Here is a 12,030-nt window from a genome sequence, read left to right on the forward strand (position 1 = left end):
ATTTAACTAGGCAAGTCAGTTAAGGACAAATTCTTATTTTCAATGACGGCCTAGGAACAGTGGGTTAACTGCCTGTTCAGGGGCAGAATGACAGATTTTTACCCTGTCCCTTCTGGATTCGATCTAGCAACCTTTCAGTTACTGGCCAAACACTCGAACCACAAGGCTACATGCCTCCTCTAACCACTAGGCTACCTATCTCCTCTAACCACTAGGCTACCTGTCTCCTCTAACCACTAGGCTACCTGCCTCCTCTAACCACTAGGCTACCTGCCACCTCTATACTCTAACCACTAGGCTACCTTCCTCCTCTAACCACTAGGCTACCTTCCTCCTCTAACCACTAGGCTACCTGCCTCCTCTAACCACTAGACTACCTGCCTCCTCTAACCACTAGGCTACCTGCCTCCTCTAACCACTAGGCTACCTGCCTCCCTCCTCTAACCACTAGGCTACCTGTCTCCTCTAACCACAATGCTACCTGCCTCCTCTAACCACTAGGCTACCTGCATCCTCTAACCACTAGGCTACCTGCCTCCTCTAACCACTAGGCTACCTGCCTCCTTTAACCACTAGGCTACCTGTCTCCTCTAACCACTAGGCTACCTGCCTCCTCTAACCACTAGGCTACCTGCCACCTCTATACTCTAACCACTAGGCTACCTTCCTCCTCTAACCACTAGGCTACCTTCCTCCTCTAACCACTAGGCTACCTTCCTCCTCTAACCACTAGGCTACCTGCCTCCTCTAACCACTAGACTACCTGCCTCCTCTAACCACTAGGCAACCTGCCTCCTCTAACCACTAGGCTACCTGCCTCCCTCCTCTAACCACTAGGCTACCTGTCTCCTCTAACCACAATGCTACCTGCCTCCTCTAACCACTAGGCTACCTGCCTCCTCTAACCACTAGGCTACCTGCCTCCTCTAACCACTAGGCTACCTGCCTCCTCTAACCACTAGGCTACCTGCCACCTCTATACTCTAACCACTAGGCTACCTTCCTCCTCTAACCACTAGGCTACCTTCCTCCTCTAACCACTAGGCTACCTGCCTCCTCTAACCACTAGGCTACCTTCCTCGTCTAACCACTAGGCTACCTGCCAACTCTATACTCTAACCACTAGGCTACCTGCTTCCTCTAACCACTAGGCTACCTTCCTCCTCTAACCACTAGGCTACCCTACCACCTCTACACTCTAACCACTAGGCTACCTTCCTCCTCTAACCACTAGGCTACCTGCCACCTCTATACTCTAACCACTAGGCTACCTTCCTCCTCTAACCACTAGGCTACCCTACCACCTCTATACTCTAACCACTAGGCTACCTTCCTCCTCTAACCACTAGGCTACCTGCCACCTCTACACTCTAACCACTAGGCTACCTTCCTCCTCTAACCACTAGGCTACCTTCCTCCTCTAAACACTAGGCTACCTGCCACCTCTATACTCTAACCACTAGGCTACCTTCCTCCTCGAACCACTAGGCTACCCTACCACCTCTACACTCTAACCACGAGGCTACCTGCCACCTCTATACTCTAACCACTAGGCTACCTGCCTCCTCTAACCACTAGACAACCTGCCTCCTCTAACCACTAGGCTACCTGCCTCCTCTAACCACTAGGCTACCTGCCTCCCTCCTCTAACCACTAGGCTACCTGTCTCCTCTAACCACAATGCTACCTGCTTCCTCTAACCACTAGGCTACCTGCATCCTCTAACCACTAGGCTACCTGCCTCCTCTAACCACTAGGCTACCTGCCTCCTCTAACCACTAGGCTACCTGTCTCCTCTAACCACTAGGCTACCTGCCTCCTCTAACCACTAGGCTACCTGCCACCTCTATACTCTAACCACTAGGCTACCTTCCTCCTCTAACCACTAGGCTACCTTCCTCCTCTAACCCCTAGGCTACCTTCCTCCTCTAACCACTAGGCTACCTGCCTCCTCTAACCACTAGACTACCTGCCTCCTCTAACCACTAGGCTACCTGCCTCCTCTAACCACTAGGCTACCTGCCTCCCTCCTCTAACCACTAGGCTACCTGTCTCCTCTAACCACAATGCTACCTGCCTCCTCTAACCACTAGGCTACCTGCCTCCTCTAACCACTAGGCTACCTGCCTCCTCTAACCACTAGGCTACCTGCCTCCTCTAACCACTAGGATACCTACCACCTCTACACTCTAACCACTAGGCAACCTGCCACCTCTACACTCTTACCACTAGGCTACCTGCCACCTCTATACTCTAACCACTAGGCTACCTGCCTCCTCTAACCACTAGACAACCTGCCTCCTCTAACCACTAGGCTACCTGCCTCCTCTAACCACTAGGCTACCTGCCTCCCTCCTCTAACCACTAGGCTACCTGTCTCCTCTAACCACAATGCTACCTGCTTCCTCTAACCACTAGGCTACCTGCATCCTCTAACCACTAGGCTACCTGCCTCCTCTAACCACTAGGCTACCTGCCTCCTCTAACCACTAGGCTACCTGTCTCCTCTAACCACTAGGCTACCTGCCTCCTCTAACCACTAGGCTACCTGCCACCTCTATACTCTAACCACTAGGCTACCTTCCTCCTCTAACCACTAGGCTACCTTCCTCCTCTAACCACTAGGCTACCTTCCTCCTCTAACCACTAGGCTACCTGCCTCCTCTAACCACTAGACTACCTGCCTCCTCTAACCACTAGGCTACCTGCCTCCTCTAACCACTAGGCTACCTGCCTCCCTCCTCTAACCACTAGGCTACCTGTCTCCTCTAACCACAATGCTACCTGCCTCCTCTAACCACTAGGCTACCTGCCTCCTCTAACCACTAGGCTACCTGCCTCCTCTAACCACTAGGCTACCTGCCTCCTCTAACCACTAGGCTACCTGCCACCTCTATACTCTAACCACTAGGCTACCTTCCTCCTCTAACCACTAGGCTACCTTCCTCCTCTAACCACTAGGCTACCTGCCTCCTCTAACCACTAGGCTACCTTCCTCATCTAACCACTAGGCTACCTGCCAACTCTATACTCTAACCACTAGGCTACCTGCTTCCTCTAACCACTAGGCTACCTTCCTCCTCTAACCACTAGGCTACCCTACCACCTCTACACTCTAACCACTAGGCTACCTTCCTCCTCTAACCACTAGGCTACCTGCCACCTCTATACTCTAACCACTAGGCTACCTTCCTCCTCTAACCACTAGGCTACCCTACCACCTCTATACTCTAACCACTAGGCTACCTGTCTCCTCTAACCACAATGCTACCTGCCTCCTCTAACCACTAGGCTACCTGCCTCCTCTAACCACTAGGCTACCTGCCTCCTCTAACCACTAGGCTACCTGCCTCCTCTAACCACTAGGCTACCTGCCACCTCTATACTCTAACCACTAGGCTACCTTCCTCCTCTAACCACTAGGCTACCTTCCTCCTCTAACCACTAGGCTACCTGCCTCCTCTAACCACTAGGCTACCTTCCTCATCTAACCACTAGGCTACCTGCCAACTCTATACTCTAACCACTAGGCTACCTGCTTCCTCTAACCACTAGGCTACCTTCCTCCTCTAACCACTAGGCTACCCTACCACCTCTACACTCTAACCACTAGGCTACCTTCCTCCTCTAACCACTAGGCTACCTGCCACCTCTATACTCTAACCACTAGGCTACCTTCCTCCTCTAACCACTAGGCTACCCTACCACCTCTATACTCTAACCACTAGGCTACCTTCCTCCTCTAACCACTAGGCTACCTGCCACCTCTACACTCTAACCACTAGGCTACCTTCCTCCTCTAACCACTAGGCTACCTTCCTCCTCTAACCACTAGGCTACCTGCCACCTCTATACTCTAACCACTAGGCTACCTTCCTCCTCGAACCACTAGGCTACCCTACCACCTCTACACTCTAACCACGAGGCTACCTGCCACCTCTACACTCTAACCACTAGGCTACCTTCCTCCTCTAACCACTAGGCTACCTGCCACCTCTACACTCTAACCACTAGGCTACCTTCCTCCTCTAACCACTAGGCTACCTGCCTCCTCTAACCACTAGGCTACCTTCCTCCTCGAACCACTAGGCTACCCTACCACCTCTACACTCTAACCACGAGGCTACCTGCCACCTCTACACTCTAACCACTAGGCTAACTACCACTTCTACACTCTAACCACTAGGCTACCTGGCACCTCTACACTCTAACCACTAGGCTACCTGGCACCTCTACACTCTAACCACGAGGCTACCTGCCACCTCTACACTCTAACCACTAGGCTACCTGCCACCTCTACACTCTAACCACTAGGCAACCTGCCACCTCTACACTCTAACCACTAGGCTACCTACCACCTCTACACTCTAACCACTAGGCAACCTGCCACCTCTACACTCTTACCACTAGGCTACCTGCCACCTCTACACTCTAACCTCTAGGCTACCTGCCACCTCTACACTCTAACCACTAGGCTACCTGCCACCTCTACACTCTAACCACTAGGCTACCTTCCTCCTCTAACCACTAGGCTACCCTACCACCTCTATACTCTAACCACTAGGCTACCTTCCTCCTCTAACCACTAGGCTACCTGCCACCTCTACACTCTAACCACTAGGCTACCTTCCTCCTCTAACCACTAGGCTACCTTCCTCCTCTAAACACTAGGCTACCTGCCACCTCTATACTCTAACCACTAGGCTACCTTCCTCCTCGAACCACTAGGCTACCCTACCACCTCTACACTCTAACCACGAGGCTACCTGCCACCTCTATACTCTAACCACTAGGCTACCTGCCTCCTCTAACCACTAGACAACCTGCCTCCTCTAACCACTAGGCTACCTGCCTCCCTCCTCTAACCACTAGGCTACCTGTCTCCTCTAACCACAATGCTACCTGCTTCCTCTAACCACTAGGCTACCTGCATCCTCTAACCACTAGGCTACCTGCCTCCTCTAACCACTAGGCTACCTGCCTCCTATAACCACTAGGCTACCTGTCTCCTCTAACCACTAGGCTACCTGCCTCCTCTAACCACTAGGCTACCTGCCACCTCTATACTCTAACCACTAGGCTACCTTCCTCCTCTAACCACTAGGCTACCTTCCTCCTCTAACCACTAGGCTACCTTCCTCCTCTAACCACTAGGCTACCTGCCTCCTCTAACCACTAGACTACCTGCCTCCTCTAACCACTAGGCTACCTGCCTCCTCTAACCACTAGGCTACCTGCCTCCCTCCTCTAACCACTAGGCTACCTGTCTCCTCTAACCACAATGCTACCTGCCTCATCTAACCACTAGGCTACCTGCCTCCTCTAACCACTAGGCTACCTGCCTCCTCTAACCACTAGGCTACCTGCCTCCTCTAACCACTAGGCTACCTGCCACCTCTATACTCTAACCACTAGGCTACCTTCCTCCTCTAACCACTAGGCTACCTTCCTCCTCTAACCACTAGGCTACCTGCCTCCTCTAACCACTAGGCTACCTTCCTCATCTAACCACTAGGCTACCTGCCAACTCTACACTCTAACCACTAGGCTACCTTCCTCCTCTAACCACTAGGCTACCTGCCACCTCTATACTCTAACCACTAGGCTACCTTCCTCCTCTAACCACTAGGCTACCCTACCACCTCTATACTCTAACCACTAGGCTACCTTCCTCCTCTAACCACTAGGCTACCTGCCACCTCTACACTCTAACCACTAGGCTACCTTCCTCCTCTAACCACTAGGCTACCTTCCTCCTCTAACCACTAGGCTACCTGCCACCTCTATACTCTAACCACTAGGCTACCTTCCTCCTCGAACCACTAGGCTACCCTACCACCTCTACACTCTAACCACGAGGCTACCTGCCACCTCTACACTCTAACCACTAGGCTACCTTCCTCCTCTAACCACTAGGCTACCTGCCACCTCTACACTCTAACCACTAGGCTACCTTCCTCCTCTAACCACTAGGCTACCTGTCTCCTCTAACCACTAGGCTACCTTCCTCCTCGAACCACTAGGCTACCCTACCACCTCTACACTCTAACCACGAGGCTACCTGCCACCTCTACACTCTAACCACTAGGCTAACTACCACTTCTACACTCTAACCACTAGGCTACCTGGCACCTCTACACTCTAACCACTAGGCTACCTACCACCTCTACACTCTAACCACTAGACTACCTGCCACCTCTACACTCTAACCACTAGGCTACCTACCACCTCTACACTCTAACCACTAGGCAACCTGCCACCTCTACACTCTTACCACTAGGCTACCTACCACCTCCACACTCTAACCACTAGGCAACCTGCCACCTCTACACTCTTACCACTAGGCTACCTGCCACCTCTACACTCTAACCTCTAGGCTACCTACCACCTCTACACTCTAACCACTAGGCAACCTGCCACCTCTACACTCTTACCACTAGGCTACCTGCCACCTCTACACTCTAACCTCTAGGCTACCTGCCACCTCTACACTCTAACCACTAGGCTACCTACCACCTCTACACTCTAACCACTAGGCAACCTGCCACCTCTACACTCTTACCACTAGGCTACCTGCCACCTCTACACTCTAACCTCTAGGCTACCTACCACCTCTACACTCTAACCACTAGGCAACCTGCCACCTCTACACTCTTACCACTAGGCTACCTGCCACCTCTACACTCTAACCACTAGGCTACCTGACACCTCTACACTCTAACCACTAGGCTACCTACCACCTCTACACTCTAACCACTAGGCTACCTGGCACCTCTACACTCTAACCACTAGGCTACCTGGCACCTCAACACTCTAACCACTAGGCTACCCTACCACCTCTACACTCTAACCACTAGGCTACCTGCCACCTCTACACTCTAACCACTAGGCTACCTGTCACCTCTACACTCTAACCACTAGGCTACCCTACCACTTCTACACTCTAAACACTAGGCTACCTGCCACCTCTACACTCTAACCACTAGGCTACCTGCCACCTCTACACTCTAACCACTAGGCAACCTGCCACCTCTACACTCTAACCATTATGCAACCTGCCACCTCTACACTCAAACCACTAGGCAACCTGCCCCCTCTACACTCTAACCACTAGGCTACCTGCCACCTCTACACTCTAACCACTAGGCTACCTGCCACCTCTACACTCTAACCACTAGGCAACCTGCCGCCTCTACACTCTAACCACTAGGCAACCTGCCCCCTCTACACTCTAACCACTAGGCAACCTGCCGCCTCTACACTCTAACCATTATGCAACCTGCCACCTCTACACTCTAACCACTAGGCAACCTGCCACCTCTACACTCTAACCACTAGGCAACCCTACCACCTCTACCCTCTAACCACTAGGCTACCCCACCACCTCTACCCTCTAACCACTAGGCTACCTGCCACCTCTACTCTCTAACCACTAGGCTACCCTACCACCTCTACACTTTAACCACTAGGCTACATGCCACCTCTACACTCTAACCACTAGGCTACCTGGCATCTCTACACTCTAACCACTAGGCTACCTGGCACCTCTACACTCTAACCACTAGGCTACCTGCCACCTCTACACTCTAACCACTAGGCTACCTTCCTCCTCTAACCACTAGGCTACCTGCCTCCTCTAACCACTAGGCTACCTTCCTCCTCGAACCACTAGGCTACCCTACCACCTCTACACTCTAACCACGAGGCTACCTGCCACCTCTACACTCTAACCACTAGGCTAACTACCACTTCTACACTCTAACCACTAGGCTACCTGGCACCTCTACACTCTAACCACTAGGCTACCTACCACCTCTACACTCTAACCACTAGACTACCTGCCACCTCTACACTCTAACCACTAGGCTACCTACCACCTCTACACTCTAACCACTAGGCAACCTGCCACCTCTACACTCTTACCACTAGGCTACCTACCACCTCTACACTCTAACCACTAGGCAACCTGCCACCTCTACACTCTTACCACTAGGCTACCTGCCACCTCTACACTCTAACCTCTAGGCTACCTACCACCTCTACACTCTAACCACTAGGCAACCTGCCACCTCTACACTCTTACCACTAGGCTACCTGCCACCTCTACACTCTAACCTCTAGGCTACCTGCCACCTCTACACTCTAACCACTAGGCTACCTACCACCTCTACACTCTAACCACTAGGCAACCTGCCACCTCTACACTCTTACCACTAGGCTACCTGCCACCTCTACACTCTAACCTCTAGGCTACCTACCACCTCTACACTCTAACCACTAGGCAACCTGCCACCTCTACACTCTTACCACTAGGCTACCTGCCACCTCTACACTCTAACCACTAGGCTACCTGCCACCTCTACACTCTAACCACTAGGCTACCTACCACCTCTACACTCTAACCACTAGGCTACCTGGCACCTCTACACTCTAACCACTAGGCTACCTGGCACCTCAACACTCTAACCACTAGGCTACCCTACCACCTCTACACTCTAACCACTAGGCTACCTGCCACCTCTACACTCTAACCACTAGGCTACCTGTCACCTCTACACTCTAACCACTAGGCTACCCTACCACTTCTACACTCTAAACACTAGGCTACCTGCCACCTCTACACTCTAACCACTAGGCTACCTGCCACCTCTACACTCTAACCACTAGGCAACCTGCCACCTCTACACTCTAACCATTATGCAACCTGCCACCTCTACACTCAAACCACTAGGCAACCTGCCCCCTCTACACTCTAACCACTAGGCTACCTGCCACCTCTACACTCTAACCACTAGGCTACCTGCCACCTCTACACTCTAACCACTAGGCAACCTGCCGCCTCTACACTCTAACCACTAGGCAACCTGCCCCCTCTACACTCTAACCACTAGGCAACCTGCCGCCTCTACACTCTAACCATTATGCAACCTGCCACCTCTACACTCTAACCACTAGGCAACCTGCCACCTCTACACTCTAACCACTAGGCAACCCTACCACCTCTACCCTCTAACCACTAGGCTACCCCACCACCTCTACCCTCTAACCACTAGGCTACCTGCCACCTCTACTCTCTAACCACTAGGCTACCCTACCACCTCTACACTTTAACCACTAGGCTACATGCCACCTCTACACTCTAACCACTAGGCTACCTGGCATCTCTACACTCTAACCACTAGGCTACCTGGCACCTCTACACTCTAACCACTAGGCTACCTGCCACCTCTACACTCTAACCACTAGGCTACCTGCCACCTCTACACTCTAACCACTAGGCAACCTGCCACCTCTACACTCTAACCACTAGGCTACCTGCCACCTCTACACTCTAACCACTAGGCTACCTGCCACCTCTACACTCTAACCACTAGGCTACCTACCACCTCTACACTCTATCCACTAGGCTACCTGCCACCTCTACACTCTAACCACTAGGCTACCTACCACCTCTACACTCTAAGCACTAGGCTACCTGCCACCTCTACACTCTAACCACTAGGCTACCTGCCACCTCTACACTCTAACCACTAGGCTACCTGCCACCTCTACACTCTAACCACTAGGCTACCTGCCGACTCTACACTCTAACCACTAGGCTACCTGCCGACTCTACACTCTAACCACTAGGCTACCTGCCACCTCTACTCTCTAACCACTAGGCTACCTGCCGCCTCTACACTCTAACCACTTGGCTACCTGCCACCTCTACACTCTAACCACTAGGCTACCTGCCACCTCTACACTCAAACCACTAGGCTACCTACCACCTCTACACTCTAACCACTTGGCTACCTGCCACCTCTACACTCTAACCACTAGGCTACCTGACACCTCTACACTCTAACCACTAGGCTACCTACCACCTCTACACTCTAACCACTAGGCTACCTGCCACCTCTACACTCTAACCACTAGGCTACCTGCCACCTCTGCACTCTAACCACTAGGCTACCTGCCGCCTCTACACTCTAACCACTAGGCTACCTGCCACCTCTACACTCTAACCACTAGGCTACCTGCCGCCCCAAAAAGTCTGACTGTTATTTTATTTTATTTTAAAAAGAAAAACAAAATGAGAAAAAAACGTCTAAAACAATATGCCTAATTGTTGAATAACACATTTTGTTCCAACGTTTTCCCTCTACCTTCATTCATCTGACAACACTTATGCAAAATTTCCCACAGGTGGCACAAGAGCGCTAGTCTTCCTCCAGTTTCCACGACGCGCCTTTTGCTCTCATCTCAGCGATGATCTGACGTGTTCTGACGCGTCGTATTTCTGTCAGGCGCTCCGGACCCGGTCCTATAAGGGTCCATTGATGGGCAGACTGGTTCAGAAGCGCTTCAGCCACTGTTGTGTTCTGAGAGTAGGTGAAGGGCTGTCACTGCAACAGAGGGAAGGGCGCAACACACTGACAGTGTGTCTATTCGCGACTCCGTCCGAGCTGAATCTTTGCGGACTTGTGAAAGCTGGGACTCTGCGCGATCGAGAAGCAACTTTTGAAAAGCAGATAGCCTACATTTTCTTTTTTCTGTTTTTAGGTTTGCGTTTATTGATTCAATTATTAGCTGATTTATTTTGCAGTCTTGGGATAATTTATTTAAGAAAAGCAGTCTAACAGACCTTCTATTTAAGGCGTTTTGAATTGACAGTATTCTGGCAGTTTTGTTTCAGAAACAACACAGGCTATATTAGTTTAATTCGTTTACTAGTCAGTTCGGTACATAGCTGAACATATCACAGCGTTGGCTGCTATAATTGACTTGTCATTCAAACCACAATAGGATAAAGAACTGTGCGTGCGCTTTCTGTAAAAGTGTATCTCCGTTTTTAATTTATTGAATCATCTTGCTCAAGATGATGAATACGATGGTGATTCTTGCCGAGTTCTTTGTGGTCATTTTGAAAGTGCTCTGGGCTTTTGTTACCGCCGGGGCGAAATGGGTGGTGCGACCGAAGGAGAAGAGTGTAGCGGGACAGGTGTGTGTGATCACCGGGGCTGGAAGCGGTCTTGGTCGGCTGTTCGCCAAGGAGTTCGCTCGGAGACGGGCAGTATTGGTGCTGTGGGACATCAACAGCCAAAGCAACGAAGAGACGGCGGAGTTGGTACGGGAAATCTACCGAGAACTGGACAGTGAAACCCCGATGTCCAGAGACGGTGAGTTCGTTGCCTGAAAATATCTGTCACCGGACTTATTTTTCTGTCACCGGATACTTGCAGCACTTATTTTTCTCCTGTAGGCTACTGTACAGAGGTCGTCAGCTTGATAAAGTCGTGTCTGGTCAGGGTCACCCCAGATTACATTGTTTATTCTATTGATCGCAACATTGTACAAACAAGATCGTATCCTGTTTAAACATTTAATGTTTTTAAGCCAACTATTTACTGTCGACTTTAGTTTATTATAATAGCACATTGCTGTAGCCTATTAGATCGGTAGCTGGGCTGCATAATTCTGCGGAGAACTTAACTTCAATCAGTAGCCTGCTCTGGCACTAAGGTCCGATAACTTTGGACAGGGAGCTATCACTCTCTCTCTCTCTCTCTCTCACCGTCTCTGTCTGTCTGTCTCTCTCTCTCTCTCTGTCTCTCTTCTCGCTGTCTCTCTCTGTCTCGCTGTCTCTGTCTCTCTCCGTCTCTCTGTCTCGCTGTCTCTCTCTCTCTCTCTGTCTCTCTCTGTCTCGCTGTCTCTCTCCGTCTCTGTCTCTCTCCGTCTCTCTCTTTCTCTCTGTCTCCGCGTGTGTGTGGGTCTATGCAGTATTAGTGTTAAGGACGTCACGCTGCTTGCTTAGCGAGTACCACTTCGTCCTAATTCGGATCACACAGAACCCAGTAACGTTACCTCTGCCTTGCGAGCACGTAACCGCCCTCCTGAAGCATCTTACCAGTCGGCGCAACGCGAAAAGTTATCTAGTCACTGGCGCCAAGTGTGGGACACTTCGGGCAGTGCAAGTTTCACACATCCCCATAAGGATACTAGTATAAGCACAAGGGGATAAAAATTTTCGGGTTTTATTTTAGCCGA

At 51.3% G+C, this 12,030-nt stretch overlaps 1 protein-coding gene across 1 annotated transcript in view; it reads left to right on the forward strand.

The window, feature by feature from the left end:
- The first annotated feature begins 10,326 nt into the window (after positions 1 to 10,326).
- The window catches only part of LOC135521699 (retinol dehydrogenase 10-A-like), a 5,574-nt gene continuing 3,870 nt past the window's right edge, over positions 10,327 to 12,030 (forward strand). The window contains exon 1 of the mRNA XM_064947371.1: positions 10,327 to 11,162. Coding sequence (XP_064803443.1) covers positions 10,862 to 11,162 — 301 coding nt within the window. The 5' untranslated portion in view covers positions 10,327 to 10,861. The remainder of the gene's footprint in view (positions 11,163 to 12,030) is intronic.

Source organism: Oncorhynchus masou, chromosome 30, assembly GCF_036934945.1.
Source record: "Oncorhynchus masou masou isolate Uvic2021 chromosome 30, UVic_Omas_1.1, whole genome shotgun sequence".
Lineage (NCBI taxonomy): Eukaryota > Metazoa > Chordata > Actinopteri > Salmoniformes > Salmonidae > Oncorhynchus > Oncorhynchus masou.